Below are 27,233 nucleotides of genomic sequence, written 5' to 3' on the forward strand. Positions count from 1 at the left end.
TGACATTTATAATTTGTGTGGAAATTCCAAAACAATCGAAAACAGAGTTTCTATAACAGAATTTGAAGCGCGGACCGACAATTTTTGATTTACGTGTTTCTTTTCGCAGCCCGTTCGCACAGGAATCAAATCAACCGCTGAATCGCATCTTTTCCCCGAGCGTTCAATGGATTTAGTACGGTGGATGACGAGTAGCAAAGGGCAAACATACTTTTTATTCGCTTTTAAAAGGGAAGAAGCGCAACAAGACGAACTGATGAGCGAGTTGTTGAAAAAACGATTCGACGCCACGGGCAGGCGCTTGATTCAGTTGCCGCAGGCCTCGGATGCGGTCATGGAAAATTTCCGTTGCCTGGGGGCAAACATCAACACAACCTAATATTCTACTAGCTATTTCTTGTAGATGAAAAATCCGAGGAAGACGTATCCCAGTGAAAGGGACATTGTTTAGCAGCTTCACTGCCACACATTGTTTAGCAGCTTCACGCACTCTACAGCCCTGGGAAAATCATGATAATTACCGGATTCGTCCTTGGATCTCTTCGGCGAAATTTTCCAACGATCCAGAGAAAGAAATACTAGCAAGGTCTCGAATTTCTTCTGTGACCGTCTTCTTATATACGCTTTTTCTAATTTAAGACGTTCATGTGCTCAAACGTGGAGATCATCCCGTTGAAAAACCAAAAATAAACATATGACTCTTTAGGAAATTTATCCTGATTTCTCAGAAAAAGTCTGGTTAGAAACAGAATACATGTATCTGAAAAAAAAAGAACTCCGTAACAAGACTTGAAGCATCAGATGGATTAGAATTTGCTTCTTCTCTGCATCTTTTCCACCAGATAAACATAAACTTTCAAAACACATCCATAAAAATCAGGATGACAAAAAAAGGTATATTAAACGAATCGCTGCATCTTTCATCAAGTGCTCGAGGCACTAAAAGTGCAAATCGTATAGCTGCTCGTGACGATTGCATGCCCAGCTGACTAGTGGATTTTTTTTCTCGCTGATCGACCACCGCCTTGTCCACGTGCTGCTCTTAGATAACGAACGAACGTGGTTGCACTCTGCTCCCTTCATACGAACCACCTCATATAAATGAGGGATGTGAGCGAAAGTTTTGACGTTAGGAGCGGAAAAGGCTGGCTGCATATGGTTGGACGACAGTCTGACACTATGACGGGGACGCATATTTCAACAGTCATTGTGGTGGAGTAGATTACCGTATGTTGTGATACTTTTTCAGGACCAACCCGTCACATTATCGAACCTGAAGTGAGAGTAGCGTAGTAGAAAGAGACACTGAAAGATAACAATCAGAAAAAAATCGTCCATCTCCGATAAAGTGACCCGACATTGAAAAAAATTCGAAAGGGAATAAACTAAAGCAAAACTGCGAAGTTTTTTTTTTTTTTAGTTTTCATGTTGGCCACTTTTGAAGCGTATAGCGCAAGTTAGATACGCAACGACTACGCACGCGCGTAACGTAACAACCGTACCCCCACCACCAGTGGTAGTTTTGACGGGCTTCTGTGCACCGAGTTTGATCCATGAAAATATGAGTGCCGCTGTGATGGTAGCTCATGAGATTAATCAGGAAGAAATATAAAATGAAGATATAAAATAATAATATAAAAAATCTAGAAAATAAAAAGCAAAAAATATCAATAAGTGTACATACGAAATGTACATACGTATACTGTACATACGAAATAATAAAAAAAATCTTTAAAAAATATAAAGCAACAAATACAAAAAAGGTGTAAAATGAATATAATCCATAAATAACACAATATAACCAAAATTAAGTAGTGTAAAATGGAAACATGTGACAGGAGTAAATAACAACTAAGTAAAAACCACGAAGATCTACGGTCTACGACCAGCAAAACCGCCAATAACTCATTTTCAGCGACTAATTGCCACAAAAGAAGAAGAGTAGTAACTGGTACCACAGTTCATTCAAAAGTTTTCAACTCCATTTAGAAAAAAAAAATCCATTAAAGTATCCATTAAGCCTTGGGCCACAATTTCAACCATATTTTCGGATTATTTTCTCGCTAACAGCATGCTCATTGAGCAAAAAGAGCATTTTCTTTTCGCAATTACCACTGTTATTCAGAGTAGGTTGTTGCTTTTTTTTGTTGTTAACTTTAGAAGGACTAAAAAAAGAAATATGATAAAATATTGAGATCATGTAGAAATAACTAGCATTTCTGTTGTTATATTCAGCTTTTCACGACGTCCGGTCAAATCAAAAAGTTAGCCAACAAAACATGTGGGTAATCAGCATTAGCGCAGCTGCTATGTAAATTTTGAGGGATAATTTTATGATTGATTATAAACTTGAACATTGAGGGATTTTATTTCAATTTAATAAATTTTGAAAGATTATTTTATGATTTGATTTCTAACCTCGTATCTTTGATTACATACTTTTTAAAAGCAGAAATACGAAAGCAACGGTCACTACTGCATGAAAACACTAAAGTTCCTCTAATATGTGCAAATTCATGAGCGTTGCCCAAAAATTCAGGATGATTCATGAGATCATTTTCAAGTTTTTCAAAAAAGTGGGAATATTTCGCTAGAAGAACGGAATAATCACGCTTGAAGTTTGAAACTATTAGACATATCAAGAAACTCTACAAAGCGATATAGTTGACCGTTTACGCATACGTTTTAGCTCCAGAAATTGCAGATCATTTAAAATCCTCTCTCTCATACTCATCGTATAAGTACAAGACTCTCAGAAAAATAAAACCACCGTGAGCTTTGGAATTTTTCATATAATTTGATAGAAACAACGAGTTTGAGTTCTGCATAAAAAAAAGGTAGTCACATGCCCTTTGAAGCTTTTGAAGAAGAAGAAGATGGCTCGATTCAACATCGCCTTCAGAACCTTTGAGTTTTAATCCGTTGAAAGTGCAACTGCACAAAAAAACGATCGCGCCGAGACCAGATTTTTTTCCTAGAAAAATGAAACTAGATGATTCCGAAAGAAAAAACAGAACTCAAAAAAGTCAAAGCGAAATCTGCACTTTCGACAGCGGAACACAATGGAAAAACTAGGAAGATTAGAAAAAGCAATAGGAGAAAAAAAAAAACAAACCAGAGATTAGTGAGATCTTTGTGAATTGGTGGGAAAAGAGACAGACGTTAACACTTTACTAGTAGGTCATCTTATCATAAAAAAAGGTATACAGCTATTCTCTATTGTATTATATGTACATAGCACATACAAACGTTTAAGGCTGCACTGAATGCAACGGAACGTTCCCCTTCAGAATAAAATTCATAGAAATGTAGATATAAATGAAAATTTTACAAGGTTATGGGAACACTCGATAACGTTTTCTAGCCGAGTTACCTAAACAGTTCCCGAAGTAGAAAAAAATTAATTAGAATAAAATAATCACATCGATTCAGATTAAGTTTGGGTAAAAATTGTGTAGCTCTATTGTCCCGGGCCTCTATTTGTCTCTGTAAATTTTCAAAGAACCCACGGAACTGTTACAATCGTTGTTAATCAATCAATGTTACATCCATAATATTTGATAGAAATACGTAGCTAAAAAATGTAGATATAAATGAAAATTGAAAAATAAAAATGGAAAATAAAAAAGTAGCGCTGTTTCCCATAAAAGTTTTGATTTATATGTATTATATTAAGTATATTTGTATATTTATCTCCTTATATATATATAAATATAATGTGAATACGAGAGACGAGAAACTGCTTGCGATATTCTATGAGCTACGGTCAACATTTCTTTCCAATCCATTTTTTTCAGAGCCTGGAAAATCATAGAAAATTTTGAATCTACCTTCTCGAGCACCACACACACACACATCATAAACTACAGTTCTGCAAGAGACTATTTTCAATTCTCTCCAACTCATCTCTATTTTTTCAATTTTTTTAAAATTTCTACTTGATTTTTTGACAACTTCCGCCGTGATAAGACGTGGGAGGAATGGGGATTTTGTACTCTTTCCATGATTTCTCAAGCTCCAAAGAAAATGACAAAGGCGAGGTTAAGGCTATCGGTGAGATTTCGCCACTAATCCTGAAGCTCTCCTTGATCTAAATGGAACGATAAGTAATTGCTGGATCCGAGTTCAAGTCTGGCCAGAATTGTACGCGTCTACGTAAATGATGACATCAACGTCATTCTCTGAACGGTCACATAATGAAAAAAAAGAAACTCCGAACAGAAAGAGAAAGAGGTTAGAAAACGAGTTCTCGGAATTCGTTAAAGTCCTATGAAGAATAGTTAATTTCTATTATTTGATTTTCTATGAAACACGTAAATCAGCTAGTTAATTGTTGCTTAACGACTGAGAATTCTTTTCAGAAAAAAACATTCAAGAGCAAAAAAAAAAAAAGATGTGGAAATGGGATAAATAACATCTACTATTTTCGGGTCACTTTTTTTTGGAAAGAATTCCGCCGTAATCTTTGCTTGAAGTAGTAACTACATGCATATGATGCAAAGGCCCAACTATATAGAATGGTATAATTTATGGTGCTTTAAAATTAAGAAAAAAAAAAACCATTTCTACAAGCTTCTTGGATTAAAATTCAGAAAGAACTATTTTTTAACGAGCTTTTTTGAAGTTGTTCGATTCGCATAAAAATTCTGCTTGCTCGGAAAATAAAACGATTACCGCATTCATTTGTGGATTACGTCCGAACGATGACAGCATTGGATACTGAAGTAGTGAATTCGGCTGGAACGAGAAGAGATCTGAAAGAGTGATTAAATAATTTTTTTTACTTTTACAAACAGAAAACGGGAGAAATTATAGATTGATATGGAACTTTTATCTACTTATGAAAATGCAGAGCGCAAAATGGACAACTCCTTGGATTAAAACTATGGAAATAAAGACAGTGACACAGGAAATCTCATAAACATCAAAATGTATGAGCTCTGATTTGCTGATGAAGAAGTTTTTTCGTTATTTCTAGCCATTAAAGCATACTTGTTGAAAAATGGAGATAAAACTAAGTTTGACTTCCTACCTTAGATTTTTACGGACATGAAGTCAACCTATTCAACTTCGCTGCAGATTAAAAAATCAGGCACAGTTTCTTCATTGTCTTTCATGAAAGAAGAGCTGATTTTTTTGTCGACGTTGGCTAACAATACCGCAATAGATTCAGCTCATTATTTTTAAACAAATTTTTGCATTTTGAGTTGTTTCGTGCGGCGAAAGGGAATGTTGCTCTTGAAAAAAAGTGTTTCGTTACAGGAAACAAAGAAGAGATCCTTGAAGTTGTCGTGGAAAAAACTGGAGGTAAGGACTCGCTGTCATTATAGTTTATGAATGGGACCTCGACTGAGGATTGTTTGACCACGAAACACCGGCTAAGCGGATAACGTGGGCGAAAACCCGAGATAACTCGTCCATCTCTCACAGATATACCATGAATAAAACGATATCCATCAATACAGCACGTTTTTTTTTTCGGGAGCAATTCTGCTCTTCATCCATCAGAAATTTGAGAATGCATCGATGCAACAAATATACGATTGGTCCGAATTCCTACGACATCAGGATGTCCTGGGAAGCAGAATGGAAATTTTAGCACAATACATGTACATATAGCTGATTCATCACGAGAATATTTTCACAATAATAACACACTTCCGCTAAAGAAAGCTACAGTTTCCCCAGAATTGGACAGAGAACTATCCGGTTAAGATAAAAAAAAAGAGATGACATAACTGATAAGAATGACATAGTTACCCTTTTCAGAACAGCGCCGCTCACTTGTGAGTGGAAGAGTTTTCGACGGGTATTTTTCACCCTCTATAAAATTTTTTTCAAAGTTCCTAGTGTTCAATGGGTCTATTATGATTCATTACTGTTATTTTCTTGTTCAAATATAACTTATAAAAGTTGACCACCTGCCAGATACGCAAAAAAGCCCGTTGTGAATGGGTTAATGGACATAGTTCAGGATTTCAAAAAAAAAAGGACTGTACGTCACAGAATTTCTAAGGCTGTTTTTTTATTGTCAATCAATGGTAGATCCATAATGTATTTTTAACAGTTTAGAGTCTCCGGTTCGAAATTTTCTGTGCTTCAAATCAGCAACCACATGCAACCCTTTTCCGCAATACTGTTGACTCTCCACAACCCTCCAGAAATCCAGAACCTTACCACCATTTTTATTAAGCGCGACAGTTCCAATACATAAAAAATACTGTGTTAGAAGCAATGTGTCATATATCAAACATGACGTTTTTGAATAGCGATGGAACTCAAGTGCAATGTTCATAGTTTGAAGAATACGAGAATCGAGAGAGAAGGAGGAGGAAGAGGAGGAGCAGGAGAAGAAGAAGAAAAAGGATGAGAAAAAGAAGAAGAGAAAGAGATGGGGGTAGTGTGGCAGATAGAGGACAGTGAATAGAGAACCCATCTACGACACCATCAAAAATCAGGCTGAGTCTGAGGCTCTTGGAGTGACAGTGGATACTCTTAACAGCATCAAGGAATGTGCTCTAAGTGTGGTAAAAGATTATGATCTCTTTTTTTTCGCCAGAATTCACTGGCTGAGCAAATTTACACCGAAAAAAAGAAACTTTCAACATAAACTACGCATTTATCATTCAGCACAGGTGGAGTACAACTTCCTATACAGTAAGGCCTATTTTTTTAAAGCTCCGTTTCTTCACCAACAGATTTTCTGATGATAGAACAATAGCGACCGCGGAATAAGTGAGCGTCCTGCTGTCGTTTACAGTATTTTATCACTCACAAATTTCTTCGCTCTTATAAATGTTTTTCTCTCATACCCTTTACGTTCCAAGCTCATTTCACTCACAAAATACCCAAATTTGAATAATTCAGAAACAGAAGCTAGACGTATTTCTCTTCAGTAGTTTTCTGTATACCCTTCAAAAAAAACACAAAAAGGAGAGGCAATTCTTGACAGTAAGTAGGAACAAAATCCATATCCAGTAGGTAATGCTCTCAATCGTAGATGGAAGAGATGGTTTCTCCTCAGGTGAAGGAGGTCTAGCTCATGGGTGCAGCTCAAGAGATGAAGATCGCCTGCCGATGATCCGTTCGCCAAACGTCTAAAATTAAAAGGGGTCCTGTCAAAAACCGTCCAAAAGTGAAGAGGGACGGAGCATCGGCTCCGACCATCGTATCTACACTCTCAATATTGATCTAACGGTTCATTTTCTAATATGATCTAGAACAACTCCCACGATGAAGAGGGATACTGTATGATTTCAAATAGGCGTGCGGTACGGTTCATTCAAACAACTTCAAAGTAGTCGGAATAGCATGAATTTTACATTAGCCAGCACTAATTATACCTTGATTAACACAGACTGGGGTGGGTGTAGTGTAGCGGTTAGAGGTTGCACTTCCTGCACCATCGATCGGAGGTTCGAATCCGCTCTAGTGCTCACCAAGCCTTTCATCCCTCCGGGGTCGATAAATTGGTACCAGACTTGTCTGAGAGGATAAAAACACTGACTTGACACATCAGCTAGCCACCGCAAGTCATTGTATAGGCCAGTCACACGTTCGTAAACCTCAAACGATTCCTGAATTGAAGTGAACGTGGGGGCGCATCCCAAGCGCATTGACTAACCCCACAAACTTCATTTCAACATAGACTATAGAGAAAATGTCGATGAAAAGGGGAATTGTAAGGAGTAAATTATTGTAGTAAATATTGAAGAAGCAGTGACTTACAAAAGCTCCCAATGAAATTTGCTTGAGGTGAAATTTTCCTGAGATATAAATACTTTTCTAACTGTAGATGACGTTTCAAACACACGTTTCAAACTAAAAGTATTCTTTTGAAGTACGTTGGCTATACATAGATGAATGAGTAAGACATTACGGAAAGGATTACTGTAAAGATAGCACATGCGTGTTAAAATGACACAGATTTTAAAAAAATCATATGCATCAATTCCCTATATCTCAATCACAATTGTTTTTTTAAACGAACAAAATTCACATTTAAGTTAACCAAATCATGGAAAATATAGAAAAATATTAGAAGAAATATAGGGGACATCACATCGAAAATGGAGGGAAATCGAGGAATTTTTCAATTATACGCGGCACATAACCTGTAACAATAAGTCAAAGACTTTTCGAGAAATGAGAATTTCGTGACACTACAAATTTGCAGTACGAATCTTCTGAATAATTTGTTAAATTACAAAAGCGCAAAAGGACATGGAACTGGATAGCTATCAAAGCACACGAGGATCGTTTCCATAGGTATGAGTGTCGTTTTTGGGAAAACTGCTGTGTAAACCATTGAAAAGACCAGCGACAGCAAATTTCATAGGCTTTCTATTATCCTGGATAGATCATGTGATATGAAACAAGGGATTCCGCTCTTCAAATGCTGCTCATGTCCTTTGCAAATTTTTCTTTCCTTCCTTCTTTATTTCTTATTGGAAACAAAAAAAAGTGTCCCAGTCACCGCAGAAACTTCAAGAGACATGCTGAATTTCGTTTTGAGTGGAAAAAACAATTGCAATTGTTGCCATACGGTCGTTTCCAAGGATTTAAAGGCATCATTCCACGAATCTGGGGTGCTGCGGATTTTAGGTGGAGAATTCCTATACGGGGTCGTAGATTATGGAGAGAGGGGTGATTCCGTTCATTTTTTCCTAATTGCCGTAAAAAACGGCTCGGAAGATGCGGCGCGTGCACAAGGCTGGCGCGCTCCAATCGAACTCGTGTGGAAAATAGCGCGCCGGAACGCTCAAAGCCGTATTTTTTTGTTGTTGTTCTGGCAGTTTTTAACGGCAGTTGGGAAGAAATAGACGGAATCACCCTTCTTTTCATAATCTACGACTCCTTATAGACATAACGCACCTGAAACCCGCATCACCCAGGATTCGTGGGTGATGCCTTTAAATAAGAAATAGATCAGTTAACTGATATTACCTACCAGTTTATCCAGAAAAAAAAAAACTCAGCAAATCTAAATACAGCCACTGTTTCCATTTCTACGATATAAACTTGAAGTATATATTCTAAAAAAAAAGTCTGATAGTGGTCCTTTCCGTTTTTTTTCGTTGCTTGTCTGAATGGAAGTTCTATAGACATGGGTTGGATCCACATACAACAATATTTAGTATATTAGATACTAAATATGCTAATATTAATATCAGCTAAGTTAATTAGCCTTATTTTGCTGTCTTATTTCGAAACGTACTGAATCTACATACGATTAATCATCACCGTAACCGGCAGAACCCTCGCCCCCTCAAAACTCGATAAGGAGCCAACTGTATCAACACATGGGAGGGACAATATAATTAGGAAGATAATTATTTGATAGATATGTTATTCTATGTTCCCACTCTTTAAGATTAACATCAGCCTCTGTCAATATCAAACTCTTTTCAAGGATTACTGAGGTTTCTGTACTCGAAATTCGTTGCGCATTGAGCCGCATTAAAGGCATCACCCCACGAATCTGAGATGGTACGGATTTCAGGTGGAGTATTCGCATACGGGATCGTAGATTATTGAGAGAAAGGTGATTAACTCCATTTCTTCCTAATTACCGTAGAAAACGGCCCGGAAGATACGGGTTCGAGCGTTCCGGCGCACTATTTTCTACAAGGAGTTCGATTGGAGCGCGCCAGCCTTGTGCATGCGCCGCATCTTCCGGGCCGTTTTTCACGGCAAATAGGAAGAAATGGACGGAACCGCACTCCTCTCCGTAGTCTACTGTCCCGTACACGAATACTTTACCTGAAATCCGCACCACCTCAGATTCGTGGTATGCTGCCTCTAAAGTCGAATAATAGTCTTCCTTATCTAAAGACGGAGGCCGCATATACAGGAGTCTGATGTTACATTCTCGCACCTGCATTACTCCTACCAAATGCAATTGGGCATTTGAGTAGACCGCACGTAAGAACTAAATAACTGCAAGCTATACCATGGAAATTTTCCAGAAAAGTGTTGTTCTTCAGCACACAGCCGAAATCCAATAGAAATAGGTCGAATAGCCAGAGGGAGCGTAGAATCCTTGGCAACAACTCTTTTCTTCTTCTTCTCTCTCCTTCTTTTCTTCTTTAACTTCTTTTTGCTGAACTGTCGGGCAATGTCGATCTGATGTACTCGAATTACTCGGTTTCGATAGGGAGCTTGTGCGAGATACCACGTCTCGCTGGCTCTGGTGAAGTGACGAGATTTTATTGTGGATCGAGAAGGTTAGTCAAAGATTTGTTCAGGGACGACGCCTCAGCAAAGATGTGGACCACTGCGTACGGCGATAATACTAGCCTTCCGATCAAAGGCATCACCTCACGAATTTGGGGTGGTACGGATGTAAGAAAAGGCGCGTGTAGTGTAGCGGTTAGGGGTTCCGTTTCCTGCACGATCGATCGGAGGTTCGAATCCGCTCTAGTGCTCACCAAGCCTTTCATCCCTCCGGGGTCGATAAATTGGTACCAGACTTGTCTGGGAGGATAAAAGCACTGACTTGACACATCGGTTAGCCACTGCAAGTCATTGTATAGGCCAGTTACACGTTCGTAAACCTCTAACGATTCTGAATTGGAGTGAACATGGGGGCGCATCTCAAGCGGATTGATTAACGCCAGAAACTTTATCCTTTATCGTTACGGATTTAGGTGGAGTATTCGTATACGGAGTGGTAGACTATGGAGGGGGTGATTCCGTCCATTTCTTCCTGGTTGCCGTAAAAAACGGCCCGGAAGATACGGCTTCGGGCGTTCTGGCGCACTATTTTCCACAAGGAGTTCGATTAGAGCGCGACAGTCTTGTGCACGCGCCGCGTCTTCCGGGCCGTTTTTTTACAGCAGTTAGGAAGAAATAGACGGAATCATCCTCTTCCCGTGATTTACTCCGTATAGGCATAACCCACTGTAAACCTCCACCCCCAAGATTCGTGGAGCCTTTAAGTCAAGTCGTTAGAGGATACATAATAGGGCCAGTAACTAAACTACTATACCCACGCTTTAAATCTAATACCAGACCGTCTCTGATTTAACAACAATATCGAAATGAAAGGCTTCTGGCCGTAACCGCGACGCTCTCGTCGCAGTATGGCTCGTACTCGGGTCTAATTTCCGGCATTTGTTGTTCGCTACTGGAGCTGATAGAAAAAGAATGCGTCAGAATCCGCTCAGAAACGTCAAACGTTTTTGAACGTCACAAAAAAAGCAAAATGACTATTTCAAATACATACGGGAATAAATAATCGAAAATCAGAATCTGTTACACTAAGTCATTTCATATTCACACGATAGCTAAAGAGAAATTTTTTGAAAGTGCGCTGGAGCTACAGGAACATTCCTTGATCATTCCGTGAAGTCACAGTGATTTTGCTTTTTCCAAAATAGAACTGAATGTAGGAAGGTAAACACAAATTTCTACACTTTATCAAAACCTAATCAATAAACTAAAGTTACAGATACGTTAATAAAATCTCCAACACTAGTGCACGTTCCCAACGAAGAACCGAAAAATCATATTCCACATATTTGAGCCTCAACCCATACCCTACAAACTATAACTGAATACGATAATCCAGAATATAGAAAAACCTCCATAGTACTTAAAGTACATAGTGTCAAGGCAACTATACTGTTTTTTCACGAAGTAAAAAAATGTGATTATTCCTATGCGTCCAATAAATAAGAGTTTCTAAGAGAAAATAGCCATCTCGCATCATTTAAGGATAAAAAGGTTGCAGAGTACAGAAAAAAAAAACTAATTCGCATAATTTCTTTCTGCAAACCAAATCTTGAAAAAAACTTTGAAAAACAGAGAGGGAGCATAAAACTAGCCTGGATTGTTAAAATTTGTGAACGATTGAGTGTCCAAAGTGGCGTGTTGAAGCGCCATACCGAGGTTCTGCACCGGTTGCGAGATCGGCACGGATGGCTGAAAAAGTTCAGTAATTCTCAGTAATCATCCGATATAAACCAAGTCACAAATGACATAACATAGAAAAATTGAATTGGTTTTTGGAAAACAGGTTGTAAAATGTCGAAGATAATAGTTAGAATAAAACGAAAAAAAGAAAGGAAAAAAATAGAAGTTATTAATAGGAATTAGAAAAATTCAGTTGTAAATAATCGAGCAAGAGAAAAACTCTTGACAATTGCTTCGCCTTTGTTAATACTCTTTGTTCTAATTCTAGAAAAATCCACATAAAATTAGAATAATTCAAGGAATTTTTAGAGATTGATGAGGCCTCGATGTCGAAGAGAAGAACGCGTTTACTCCTCCTCAGACTTGAAATCCACGATTAGGTGCGACCAGACCAACAAATTATTGATTGATCCATTCTATTAGGTGTACTCAATAAATGCGTATGAAAAAAATTCTACATGAAAATTTAAGAGAGGCAAGAGAATTTAAGAGATGTCATCTGCGAATGTGAAGAAAACTGTGATCAAAATGAGAACTGCGATAACGAAGCTAATGTCACTTGTAACAGTGAAATGTACCTAGATTCTAGGAAAAGATGGAAAAAAAATTGTTCAGGATATTTCAGCAAGAAATCCAGTAGGATGTCCAAAAGAAGAAGTAACTTCATATTTTCGAAGAAACCTAAGAGAATGTCACTAGTTTGGCGTAAAAGAGCTAAGAAAATCCTCAACTCCTATCTGGACTAGGTAACACCAGATCAAAACTAGACAAAATTATCAATGACCGATCTTCTCAAAGTTAATAAATCACTAATAAATAAAATAATAACTTTTAAAAATTAATAAATTAATAATAACAAGGTTATTAAGATAATGAATAATTATTGTAAAACTGAACACCCCATGGAATATTCAGAAAAGATAGAAAAAGGCTTAATCAGCATCGTACATACTTCTCTTCCTAAGCATTTCATCTAAGGAAAAAATGGATGAACTTTTTTTTTGCGCACATAGCCGTTAAATGACGAATGGAAAATAGATTGATCAGAACGCTCTCCGAAAATGGGTTCGTCTTCAGAATATAAACAAAATAATAAATAAAACTGAAGAATTGATACGATTCCTTAGGAAATCTGTATGAATATAGAAAACTGTGAATTTACTAGAGTCAGAAAGTGCACCGGAAACCTCCAAAAATACCGCAGAACATTTCTTAACACAGTCAACAGGATTTGTTTCTTTATATCTGCTTCAGTTATGGTAATAAAGGTCTGAGAACAAAAAGCGACAGATTTAAAAAATTAACGAAAAACAAATATAAAGTTCTTCAAATATGTACACTTCATATAGGTAGAAAATAAAAGAAGGAAAAAAAGAAAAAATAGATCTAATTAAACTATCAATGATCAATTTTAAAAACTGAACTCAACGAGTCTCGAATTGCTTCTACAAGATATGCATGTGGTTGACGGCATGCATGAAAAAGGAAAAAAGAGAAAATAGATCTAAGCCACTTAAATAATAGCAAGTGACAATAAGTTAATTCCATTTAGATATTAGTAATAAATTTTTGAGGTTAAATCCATAAAATTTAAGAGTACATTAATAGGAAAAGACATAGAAACATCGAAAATGATCAAAATCACATCATTCATGACTGAGTTTAACGATAACTTCAAGTTAAGTGATAACCAATAATCATAAGAAAAGAATATATCAATATAATCATAAGGATATCTTAGTAAAATTCCAAAGAAAATGCTTGAAATCTGGTATAACTACGTAAAACCTATGTGTGGGACCCGAGTTCAACCATGGGTAAAGAGGTAGAGCACGAGTCCCATCCCATCCCATTCATCGCCTCATTTTCATGGAACTTTGACAGCAATATAATCAAAGAGCTGATATACACAATATTCCAGACATTCCTTAAATGTTAATGCCGAAACAAAATGGTCCCTTTCTGAGAAGCAACCAATGAGATAACGACTTTACCGTTAGGGGGAGGAGTCATTTAAGGAGAAGCAGGACAAGTAAGATAGACGGGTCTATGCTTAAAAACTCATCATTTCCCTCTCCTTTAACTGAAACCTGAATATTTCCAATTACCTCATTTAGAGCAGGATTACTGTGACTAGCTTCAGTATTTTCTGTACCGTCTGTAGATCGAGATCGTGAACGAGCTGAAAAAAAAGAACTCCAATTCCCGAAGCAAAAAAGGAAAAAGAATAGAATTTATATAAGATTACTGCTAAACAGTAATAAAAGTATCATTTTAAGCTAAGCTGGTCCCATATAGAACTGTAAAAACTCACTCGTATCACTGTTAGTAGGCGCGTTTTGTCCATAATGTCTGTTTTGAATATGTTGTGGATCCGCCGGTGGTAGCGGTTGCCCAAACGTCGATTCTGAAGCATTTTCTGAAGTATTCCATTTCGAGACATATTTCATTTTTCAAAAATGATCCACTCGGAAAATCCCACCTAGTGCCTGCGTCTGCATACTCGGATTATTCTCGTTGAACGGAATTACATGGAACTGAAACGGTGAAAAATCGAAAGGAAGTTTTTTTTAATCACAAGAAACTTAGATTTCATGAAAATTTATCAAAATATTCATTTATTGGGAAAAAAGGAAACAGTATAGGTAACAGATGAGATGTACCATGTAAACGAGGGATAGAAATAACAAACTGGAAATTAAATAACGGCAAAAATTCAGGAAAATCTGAGGAAATATTCCTAAGTAAATAAAGTATCAGCAAAATTTTGGTATTCCTAAAAGATCACACATGCGAGTGTTCCTTCTCCTTTTTCTCTGCATAGACTGACATAACTCCAGTTCCAATTTCTTTTTTGGTTGAATTTTGAAAGAGGTAATCATCTCTAGGTGTATCATTGGTGGAAAAAAATGATGAAAATGAAAGAAAAAAAAAGCATAGTCAACACGGTCATCTTGTGATTTCTTTATCGATGTAAAGAATCCATGTTTCTGTTCCGATTCCTTGCAATGCAATTCCTTGACCACGTCTATTACTCCTTCACATGGAAATAACGTAAGTTTCGTAAATACTACTCTATTCCAGGGTTAAAATTCATAAAACCTCAATTACGGTAGCCAAACCTGTCACTTTAATCGTAAACTGAACATATGAGGAAATAATTGCTTAGCCTAACAAGTTTCTTACCACAATCGTCAAACTTTTCTCAATTCAATGTCAGTTGAGTTTTAAGACAATTAATCCACAGTTAACGATTTCAGATTCAGATCAATGGACGAAAGAAATTGGCCGCTAAAGTCACTACAGTGTTGATTTGAATAAATGATTTGTTGTAGAATAAAAAATAAAAATGTCGGAAAATTATGGAAAGAAATGCACAGAAAAACTTATAAATATTAATAAATGGGACCATGTTAACTCTCTTGGTATAAACGCAGATACGATAGCGCACATTGATCCTGAATTTCGATTGGTGGCTTTAATTTGTGAGCCGCCTTAATCCGAAAAAAATGATTTGCACTAATAATTTCAAGCGGGTTCTTCACATCTTCTCTACATATATAATGACCCCCGAAAAAAAAACCATCACAGAATATTTTACAATTTTTTTTTCGAAGTAGCTCTTTCGTGGGGAGGAAAAAGAGAAAAGGAGAAAAAGAGAAAAAAGTCAAATATGTCAAGTCAAAACAATTCATAGAATCAAATTCTCGTTTCATGTTGTCACAGTTGTTCTACGCTATCGTAGAAAGCAAACTGTCACATAAGAAACGATGGAAAATCCTTTTCTTTCACTCAACTGTAATGGTTCACGTCAGACTTTCTTTCAACAATTTCATGTTTGATAGAATAAAATCCTTTGTTGAATCAACGACATCTGCTCTGAAAGGCCAAATAGCGCATTATTATCTTATAAACTGTATATGTACATGTACTCTCAAACTGTATGCGTACTCTCGAACTACAATTTTGATTTGCGATAGGATTTTCTCCACTCTTATATATGATGGTCTTTCTATAACATAAAAAATAGGCAGTTTCAAAGACAAAAGTTCCTCTTCCATGACGATTTCTCCAAAAATTCGTTCCTAATACACAAAGTAGCCATTTTCACTTCAGTTTCACAATTTCTGAGCACTGCTAACTACTTGGAAAAACCTCACAACATTACTACTCTCTCCTACTACAATGAAGGGATAAAGTGTAGGGTGTCTGGCGAGTTACAGGCATCACCCACCCCACGAATCTCAGGTGGTATGGATTTCAGATGGAGTATTCGTATACTGGATAGTAGATTATAGAGAGAGGGGGTGATTCCGTCCATTTCTTCCTAATTGCCGTAAAAAGGGTCCGGAAGATGCGGCGCGTGCACAAGGCTGGCGCGCTCCAATCGAACTCTTAGTGGAAAATAGCGCGCCCGATCGCTTGAAGCCGTATCCGCCGGGTCGTTTTTATGGCAATGAGGAAGAAATGGCCGGAATCACCCCATCTCCATAATCTACTGTCCCGTACACAAATACTCCACCCGAAATCCGTACCACCTCAGATTCGTGGGATGATGCCGTTAATCAAACCGCTTGGGATGCGCCACCGGGTCGTTCCTTCAATTCCGGATCGTTTAGAGGTTCACAAGAACTTGTGACTGGCCTCTGCAGTGACTTGCCAGGCTTAGCTAATGTATCAAGTCAGTGTATGGATCCTTCTACAATAACTTTACGAAAAAAATACTTTCCACTAAATGATGAAAACTCGGATTTTGTAAGCACGATTCAGGCGGGCGAGAAAGAGAAAATAAGGAATGAACAAGGTTCCACAAAAAGGGAGGCAAGACACTCTCCAAACCTTCACACCCGTCCTTCCTTTTTTGCTTCTTATACCCAACTCATGCGATGACTCCACGGATATTCCTTTCAAAAAGAAAAAAAATAGATGATTTGGTTAACTTTTATGCTGATCATAGTAGTGAATGTAGCAGGGAACTTATATTTAGAACATAATTCCGTTCACTGATAGATTTATTCAGAAAGTCGCATTGAAGCAAGCTAACCCAACTGACCAATTTTCCAAAATTTTGCAGAAAATCTAGAACTACCAACACTTCTCTATACCTTCCCTACTACAGGTAACCCATTTCCCTCGGGAAAAAAAAATTATTCCAATAATACATTGAAGAAACATTGAGGATATGTTTTACCTCAAAACTTTCTTTTTCTAGAATGATCTTTTTTGGGAGGAAAACGCACTCATTCGAACTGTTCCCGACGGAACTTCCAAAAATCGCATTCATACGTTTGTTTTCGACGATGGTGGCGATGTGTTGATCGAAAAGAGAGAAGAAAGGGGAAAGTGTGTTGTGCGTCAATGTTGTGTGCATGAGAAACGTCTGTTCGATCAAACAAGCACAAGAAATAACTTTTAAAAACTGTTAAATTTTCTTGTACGTCCAATTTTCCACGTTCTTTATCAGATGGTAACAAGCTGTGTAACTGTGCTTCGAACAGTTGACGAAAAAAGAACTATGTTCAAAATTTTTTGAAGAAATAACTGGTATCAAAACAGCGATGCCTACCGGAATGATATAGTATAATTGATATCGATGTCCTAATTAGAAACTAGAACAAGGTGCACGTTCAGCGCAGTTTTGCGCGTTCGCGTACTGTTTTCTGCGAATTTCCTGCGAGAAAAAAAAAGAGACGCAGCTGCACTGCTGTGAAGAGGAAGAGGAGGCAGAAAAAGGAACAAGTGAAACGGACAGACACACGAACGCAGCACAAAAGAAGTAAGGTGCGTAGCAAAGTGAACGAATGAATGAAAGATCATCGGTGAAGGGAGCACCGTATGCTTCATCGATAGCGGAAAAATTTCAACCATATACTATCCCTTTGTTAAAACTATCAGAATGAAATTCTAGATGCATGAACACACCGAAACGCATTGCATTGACAAAGAATATACTTTTTTGGCAAAAAAAAGAACGAAAATAAGCGGATAACTGGATAAGTAACATTCACATCCCATTCCAGGAATGATCCCTATTTTCTTTCTCCAAATTTTTTCAAACAAATAAAATTTTTGGGCTTATTTGATATATATATATATATATTCAATTCCAGAATTATGGTTTGATTCCAAATACGCTGCACTTATTCGGTTTCAACCAAGTTCGAATTTCGTACACCAATCTTTTTCACCTGAAAACAGTGCCCTTGTTATTTACTCGGCGAGAAATTCCCGCAACGCTGAGAAATACCGCAGTAGTGGTTTTGTACGAGAATTGTAGCGCTTATACGTCCGCTCATGATTCGTCACAGTAAATGAATGAGGTGCGGAAATAATACTGAAATAATAACAAATAATAATAAAACATTGAATCCTAATAAAAACGAGTTTTTTTTTTCAATTGAATGTTGTAAAATTAAATTATTCTTCTTACCTCAATTCGCAGTTCCTATTTCCCAGTTTGAACCAATTCAATAGGGAAAAAAATAAAATAAACAATTTTGGAAAAAATTACAGAAAGAAATTTTCTCTGAAAACGCTTTATCTTATTGATGTTTGGGCGTCACTCTTTTTGTTTGTTGTTGTTTATGCTCTGCAGAATTCAGTGAGCATTTCACTCACACAGTTGAGTTCTAATCGCAACTCATTCGGATAAAATGAATTACAGCCACGAAATTCGATGATTTGTGGTTAGCAGGAATAGGTTGCATCAACAATGTTAGGTCCACAACGGTGTACTTGTGCTTAAATAACTAAATATGTATTATTAATTCATCTAGGAAGTATTTGTGTAGAAATTTTGTTGCAGTGAAAAATTACATTAGAAAAGGTTACAATCTACAGAGGAGCCAGATTTGATGAGCTTCGCAAAAAATAGAAAATAATACAATAAAAAGTAAAATATCCTAAACACTGAAGTAGAAGAATAAGGATTCTGATAATCCTATGTATCAATGGTCACGTACTGCACATACTGTACTGATCACTCACTTTGACGAAATGGGAAGGGTCAATAACTTAGTTATCAGGTCGCGGGTCCCATCAAGTGGACCGGTGGCCTGATAACCCGTGGCCTGATCCCAAATTTCATAATGGGTGAATCAGTCAACACTAACGATCACGGATTCATCCAATGTAAACGAAATCTCTTATCGATCACTCGTAGAACTCAACCTTATTAGCAATCCTAATCCCCCCTAACGTCGGGACATTGAATAATGGATGTGTACGTACTTGATCCAAATTGACCGATGTTTTTAGACAAAATATTAAACTTTTATTCAATCATAACCCTCCACGCTAGAGGACACTACAAGAATATAGATAATTTTCAATTTCTTCTCCTGAACATAAAAAGGAACAGAATCCCTACGAAAACATTGTAGGGGAAATTATGGTTATCGATTTTTAGTTTCTTCGAAATGGGAGAAGCTCAACAGTTTTTCGAATGACACCGAACACCTCCGCTTCTTCACGATCTCAGCCTCTTCATTCAGTGGACGACTAACTGGGTGCAGGTGACACTAACGGCGAATTCCATTCGGACTGTTGAAGCACGTTGTCCCATTGATGTTCGGCAAAAAAAAAACTGATGCAAATTAATTACAAAAGTCGAAAGTTTACGGATTCTTCCCTATACAACACAGAAAAAAACAACTAGTATGTGCTCGAATAACAGTACCTATTTTAAACTATTGAAAAGAGGAAAATCGCTGTTACTTTCCCAGTATTTACTAGAACTAGTCGATAAGGCCTTGAAAATTTCCTCCTGTAAGCTTCCGTTACCGTAGAGGAAGAAGTTCGTAATATTTCACAACTTTTAGCACTAAACAACCGTTTTAACACTGTTGCTTTTGTTGTCGCCGCGGCCCTCAAACGTACAAGAAAACGCGTTGACTCAATTATGAGAGAACGTACGATCGTGAGATGGCGCAGACACAAAGGTGCTGCGCGATGACATCATGTCATCGCGTCAACCAATCGTGACGTGCGCCGATTACGGTAGCCAGGTGGCTTAAGTATCACTATGAGATCGTTGGAACGCTGAAGAGGTCCAGTATAGAGATTACATTCGAAAACAACGACTTTCTCGGAGAAAATAGAAAAATTTGCGGTTGTTTTCAGGACGGTTAATGATTCATAAAAATGTTTACAACTTGTTCTGTACGTTTTCGCTGAACAATTGCACCACATACTTGTCAAAAAGTGACAAAACCGAAAAGTATGCTCCTCATTTCCCTTTTTTTCCTGAGAAAAAAAAAGACTCCAGGGCATTCTCATAAAAGATTACTTTACATAATCATTGCTTTTATGTAGATGTAGAAATTTCATATGAAGATTGAGCGATTTCTAAGAAGAAACAGCGTCTCACTCTTGACCCATCCCTCATCTATGATCGAAAGATTTCACCTGCGAAAAACGATGAACGCAGTACAGCGAACTGGTAGATGCTATCGCAGATAAGCAAACAAACTTTTACAAGAAGAAAAAAAAAGGTGAACTACTCGGCTAAAACGCGGATTTTTTCCCAACAGAAAACCTGAGATCAGCGCTAGAGGAGCTTGAACGACTCTTTCCACGTAAAAGTTCCACTTTCAAACCAGTCTTTTTTCACAGAAAAAAAGCATCAGAATGGTAATTTTTAGGGAAAAACGAGAAGAAAACTGTTGTTGTCCGTTGAGCTTAGATGTTTCAAAAATATTTCGGGGGAAAAATAATGCACCCTATGCTTCACATCTACTGAGCAACAAAGAAAAAAGTAAAAAGTAACAAAAATTAGGTCACCATAAGCACCACACACTTCCTCTGAGCCGACGAAAAACTGGGATGGTGGTGGCACAAAGTATGTAAAAAGTCTGTGGAGATATCAACTGGCACCGACTAACACGAAAAAATCGCAGATACATAAAAAACGCGGTTTGGCGCAGAAAAAAAAAACGAACATGTGAAAAGAGTATATGAGATGTGGTAGAGTGTAGACGCAAAACGAAACACCGTCTCTAGAAGTGCTGGCCAGTCGAGCTTGGCACGGACACCGTATACTAGATACTAGAGGATCCAAGGTGAGAATATTGCTGGTCATTGGACTCGAAGCTCAAGAGGATCATTCGGCTTTTAATAGTTTCGCTCAAAGAAGTATGAAATGGTTTAGGAAAATCACAAACGCATGAAACAAACAGCTAATGGAAAGCGAAAAACGTCAGGGCTCAGCCCAAGACAACGACGGAAAATATCATAAATAATAAGAAAGAAGAAATGCTTATTAAAAAAAAAGTTGGAGAAATCGGCGCAATTAAAAATTAGCAGAGAATAGCACCGCTTTGGCGTTTGGAGAAAAAAAAAACTAGAAGCACTTTCCGTGGTAATCGAGAACATACAATGTTTTCTCAATTTCCACAAGTGAAAGTCAGCAGGATTCGTAAAGTTAGCAACGACTGTAACCTAACAGTGTCGATCAACTAAAAAAAGAAGAAACAAAGTAGGAAATTAATTAAATATATTTACAGTTGCTTAGGTGATAGCAGTCACATTCACAGATGGAACAAAAAAAAAAGCACGAAAGAATTACTCGGATACATGACAGTACGAAATACTCGTAAGAATTTTTCTCATTTCTCGTAAATCACCTAAAAATACTGTAAAATTTGGGGATCTTCAAATAAATGTTTAATCAGAAAGCAGAACCATGATAGTACTTTGGGAAGCCCCATCGCAAAGTCATTTGTAACAACAACCAACCTACTTACGCATTATTTATGGGACTAGGAAAATTTTCGACTCATAAACTACAATGATCTTAAGCAAAGCAGAAAAAATTTAGAAAATTAGTTTTGTTTTTTAACCTGAGTTTTATACACTTTCGTGTTGCTTCTACAAACAAAGATGCAGGAACAAGCCTCTGCGCACGTTTCAATAGAAAAAGTTCTTTCGGGGAGAAAAAAACCACGCTTATTGATCTTTACTTATATTTTTCCAATTCAATCTCTAAACAAACATCTATTCCTTACACTATTTCTATGAGATGAATCTTAGGAGGAAACTTGAGGAAAAAAAAGATGAAACCAAAGTTAATTCTGATTTTTTTTTTCTTGAAGAAAACATATTCTTCTGAGGAAAACTAGAGAACTAGAGCTAATCAAATTTTTTCCTGCACTATTGTGTTGCTCAACAATATTGAAATCGTTACGAAAAACATTTGTAAGACAGTTAGAACAGTACGGGAACTATTCATAGAAATGGACTGTTTAATAAATTTGCAGAACGAACTCTGCAGCTCGTGCGCAAGACGAAAAACATTTTTCTCTCGGAATCTATTCCAAACGCGAAAGAATTCGTGCAGTTCCATCGAACTCCTCTCGAACAAACAACCATCTCAAAATCGCTGCATCGATCGTTTCCCCCCGTTCATTACATGACAGCATGCGTGTTACGGTTTCATTCGCTTAGGCTAACTATCGATTTTTGCACTTTTTTGAAGAACCTCGCAACAACCTCGGAGAGAAGTCATAGGCAGAGTTTTCCGATGAGCGGAAAAAAGGAGAATTTTTTCCTTGAGGTCGTCTTTTTTCTGTGAAAAACTCGCAACACCGACGTCAAAGAAAAGCGTGCAATTGCTGGGGTAGCAATACTACAACGTTTAGGCAGCTCTCAGCAGCGAAAGAAAAGAAATCTACTCACAAGTCACAAGAACAAAGCTGTAACAAAGTTATTAAAAATCGAAAAAAAATAATCCTAAACTAGAAAAAGCGGCAGCAGCAGCAGTAACACAGAAAATCTCCAACATCCTCAGCCAACAGCAAACCTTTATTTGTCTTGTCTATAAATTAAAAGATTATAAAATTTAAGATTACAAAAACCAAAAAATGGGATTTTGAGATGCGAACAAAGATTCAAACTTCCACGAACCAGCTAGCCAAATTTCACAGGATTTTTCCCTAAAACTTTTTCATGTTTTTTTTTCTCGGAAAAAAGATGAACGATGAGCACACACTAAAACTGAGAATAAAAAGAAAAATCTCTTTTCAAAAAACATTGGAAAAAAAGGAAACGAAGAAGAAATTTCTGCCATAAAAAAGGTAACTTTGAGTTCGGAAGACGACTCTGAACGTAGTTTAGTGAGAGATGCTTAGACTTTCTCTAAATTTTTTGTTGCCCGATCAAAGGTACCACCCCAACTTTTGTGAGTGATGAAAACAAAAGAGTAGTACTTGAATTAATGGAATTTTCTGCTGACTTCTTTTTTAAACGATTTGTTCTAATGAGAAAATTCTATTTTTCCCGTTAAGAGAAGTCCTTAGAAGAAAATAGGGAAATCTTTAACCTAAAATAAAACCGCTTACCGGTGTTGCTTTCTTCTCCACTTCGATAGACTCAAAAAATAAATTGTTAACGTCCAATACATTCATAGCAGAGAACGATGAACAGCGGAAGTGTTCAGTGGAAAAGTAAAACAACGAATCCAGAAATTCAGAAGAGGACGGCCAGATGACGATTGATGTGTTTTTACGGTCGTCTTGTGAAGAGGGCGGAGCGGCTAACATTCGAATTTCGTATTCGACTACGTTCAGTTCAAAGGCATGGGAAGCCGAGTGAGTCGAGAAGAAAATTTGAATTTTCTCGTTCAAAGAAACGAAACACAACGATGTTTTTGCTGGAGTTCTCTCCTCCACCCAAGCAACAACATAGTTCGTCTGGAATTTGACATTTTCACTCCGAATCTTTTCCGTGGCAAAAGCTTGTCGCTTGAGATTTACGTAGAAAATTTTTCTAAAGGTAAGGAACGGTTAGGAGAGAGTTAAGATAATGAACTGCATAAGTTCTTAACCAAAAATAAGTTCTTAAGTTAACCAAAAATAGCAGTCCATGTGGTTGACTTAGGTCATGTTACAGCACAAAAAACGAGATCCATCACAAAATTCAATCCCGTCACACTTTGCAGCTGGTTTCCTACAACAAAATCCTCTGCCAACTCTACCAAAGTCATAATACTGTCAAAAAATCACGACAGTGGAAAAAACAGCCTATATTCAAAATAAATCCTTGGAAAATGCTTCATTTTTGACGAAAAAAAAAGTTTTGCTAATGAGTAACACATCAGTCGTCCAAGCATCGATAAATGTAGTCGCTTCTCGTCGTGAGATGGAAATCATTACGGAGAGGTTTCCGCCAGGGGTTCAGCTGTTTGGACCACATCCAGACCGTGTCGAGGGTCATAATTGTCTGTGCTCTTTAGCACACCACGTTACATAAGACACTCACTACTTTTGTTGTTCATAACTTAAGACTGAAATTAAGCCGATGACCTCAAACCTTACAAACCTTAAGGTTGCAACAATCGTGTTTTGCATTTCCAATTCTTTTTCCTTAAACCAAACTTTTTTAAATAGGCTTTTTTTAAAATAACCTTTTTCCGCTCAAGAAAAAAGAAGAACAAAAAAAGTCGTCCGTAGTAATCGTAAAAAAAAAATTCTCCTTACCTTCACCACTCCCTACGGGCAAACTTTTGAGCTAAGTAAAGGAAAACGCCGTCAAAGAAAACGTTGCCTCCCTTCCACTTTTTCTTCATTTTTTCGCGCAGAGAATTTCGCAGATAAGCAAAAACTTTGAAATTATCTCGCTTTCTTTTCTTTATTTATTTTTTTATTTTTTCTTCACTACGCGACCAGAAAATGGAAATGATCTTGAAATAAACATAAATTGGTTGTTTATTATTCAAATCCTTTCAAATTGGTAGATACGCAATGGATCCAAGAAACAATATGGAAGAAAATTATAAGAACTCATCATACAATCTTTTTTCTCTCTCTTTCTCTGTAAACGAGAGTAGCAGATGTTTCTGAACACAATTCGCTTTCTTTTTTTTCTACGAATGCGGTAAAGTAGCGCGACGAACTGTTTTTCGTAGAAAGAACTAAACACTAATGAAAATGATGTGATTTAGTGTAAAAAGTGTGTCGATCGATTTTGTTCATACAGACATTGTGCGGTGTTGTACAGCATTGAGACTGTTAAAAGGTTGCTAAATGGGAGCGTTACGTCAAATATGGTACAAGGTATGGAGTTGTATTTTCAACTATTTTTTTTACAAATATTTATAATGCATAACCATATCACAAGGATCTTTTCCAGGAATAAAAGTTGAAAAAAGTAGTCTGAAGTAAAATTTCGCACTCGCAAATTTTCTCACGCTTCTGCTTTTACCCTAACGATAACGGATTCGAAGTACATGTATAGGCACAACAACGCTGAGCCGTATGCTACTATTACAATTCGAAACTGTGGCAATCGGACATCGTAAACCATCGTAAACCATCGAAAACCAGTACAGTGCTAGAAAAATTAAAAAAAAGGAAGGGGCGCGGCCATGGTACAAGCTTTATAATCGTGTTTTTTTCCAAAACAAGTTGCTATATTCAGGTCAATTCAGTACGAGTAGAACAAACAAGTCTCAGATTTACAAAGAGGAACATACAGTTGGCTGCAAAACAATGTGAGCAACAGATAATGAAAAAAAAAACAAAATAACAGATAAAAAAATAATGGTAAAACCATTTTCCTTGATATAGTCACTCAATTTCAGTAGATTTCTAACTTTCTGGAAATAATTTTTCTCTAAATCCATAACTGAGATTCTTTTCAAAATTTCCGAACGTTTTAAAGATTGGATGAACACCGAAACATTCTTTGATCGTTCACTTCTGATCAGTTAGCATTTCTAATGTCTGATATTGTTATCTAATAGTTCAGCACAACAGATACGGTTTCCATTCGGACACCACGCCCACCGTTGTTACAGTACCCTTGAAACAATCGCATATTTCAACGCCCTTAGCTCGTATATTCAATGACCCTTAAATGGTGGCCCTCGTGGGAAATTGTTTGACGTTAAAAATGATCAAAAACTTTCCTTTATAATCTATGTAACTCACCCCCAAATGGACATTGATGAAAAACCACCAAATTTTCCCCTCTGGACATATGATCCCAATAACTCAAGCAGTTAAGATTTTTATAGAATTTCTCTTCGAAGTTAAGTTATGGCTCACCGAGGAAATTTTTGGATGCGCTGCATAACCACGTCATATCTGTGCGGATGCTTATCGATTAGATCGGCCACCAACGGAAACATTCGTGTTCGTGTGGCGCGCTCGCCGTGAGCTGTGGATCGCGAAAAACGTCCGTTCCAGCAGTAAAACAGGCGGACGAAAAGTGTAAGAAAACGCCGAGATGCGAGAATTTTTAATTGCACATATTGTCAGTCACGCTCCGCTCTCGTCGGGGAGCGGAGGGAAGCGGTGGTGGTGGTGGTGGGCGGCGCAACTTCAAAGGGCACCGACCACGAAGAAGAACTTGTCGCATCGAACAGTTCTTCTATTCAGTTGATCTCAACCTGCATCGTTCACTTTCGTCGTCGTTGTTCGATTAGGAAAATGACTAGAACTCGCTGAAGAAAGGTCATAGTGGTTTTAAGGCGGGATGACATTAAAAGCATGATGAATACTTCGGAGATTTCCATTGGACAACTTTTTGAGGAATTACTCTTTTTGGAAGGAACTTTTTGAGGAAAAAATTGAATTTTCCTTTCTCTAATTCTGCTAGTTTTTTCTTCAAAAAAAACCATGAAGAATTAAAAAGTTAACATCGAACTCCTTTAATCCACTATGAGATCGGAGATCTTTGAAGAAGAAAAGGCCTAATATATCTTTTTTTCTTATTAATAAATGAATATCTTCAAATATCAGAGTCGCTCTGTTAACCGCCAAATCCTCCTATCACTAAACTTAGGCTAAAAATTCGACAGGATCTCACTAAGTGTTCCCATTATGATCCAACCAACATCAACATGTCGAAATCCATCACATCTGAAAACCCTAATCCGCAAGGAAAATTGATCAGAGAACAGGAACTAAAGGAAGTCGAAAAAAAAAATGAAATGGATGAATCCGTTTGTGAATTTCTTTTGATGTACGGTAGAACGTTGAACGCACTAATGTTCTTTCTTTTCGCAACAATTTATCACAGCAACAACAATTGTTAACCAATACCATGTCAATAAGATATAGAAAGATATAGAAAGTATGGAGTATAGTATAGAGTACAGTATAGATATAGAAAGTAGGAAGAAAAAAAATATAGATATAGAAAGTAAGAAGAAAAAATTACAAACGATCAGCTTATAAATCAAAATATCTGCAATTTCTCTGTGAAATATTTGCTTAAGAAAAGAAAGAAGCAGTAGATGAAAACCTACGTGACTACCGCAGTGCTTCGAGCTATATGGAGTTGGACTCCTTAAGAATAGTTGATGTGGTGATCGCTAG

The 27,233-nt window shown here is 37.2% G+C and overlaps 1 protein-coding gene across 2 annotated transcripts in view; it reads right to left on the reverse strand.

The window, feature by feature from the left end:
- RB195_017038 (uncharacterized protein) overlaps nucleotides 1-27,233 on the reverse strand; it is a gene marked incomplete at both ends in the record, with an annotated part of 70,434 nt that overhangs the window by 36,576 nt on the left and 6,625 nt on the right. The window contains 6 exons of one of the 2 annotated variants that reach the window (XM_064183851.1): nucleotides 4,675-4,754; nucleotides 11,829-11,925; nucleotides 14,025-14,098; nucleotides 14,231-14,335; nucleotides 14,399-14,453; nucleotides 27,164-27,203. In XM_064183851.1, the coding sequence (XP_064039731.1) occupies nucleotides 4,675-4,754; nucleotides 11,829-11,925; nucleotides 14,025-14,098; nucleotides 14,231-14,335; nucleotides 14,399-14,453; nucleotides 27,164-27,203 (451 nt within the window). Of the gene's footprint in view, nucleotides 1-4,674; nucleotides 4,755-11,828; nucleotides 11,926-14,024; nucleotides 14,099-14,230; nucleotides 14,336-14,398; nucleotides 14,454-27,163; nucleotides 27,204-27,233 lie in introns of those variants that run through there. The other variant, XM_064183850.1, reaches the window with a different exon arrangement.

The sequence above is a fragment of the Necator americanus genome, chromosome II (genome assembly GCF_031761385.1).
Source record: "Necator americanus strain Aroian chromosome II, whole genome shotgun sequence".
Lineage (NCBI taxonomy): Eukaryota > Metazoa > Nematoda > Chromadorea > Rhabditida > Ancylostomatidae > Necator > Necator americanus.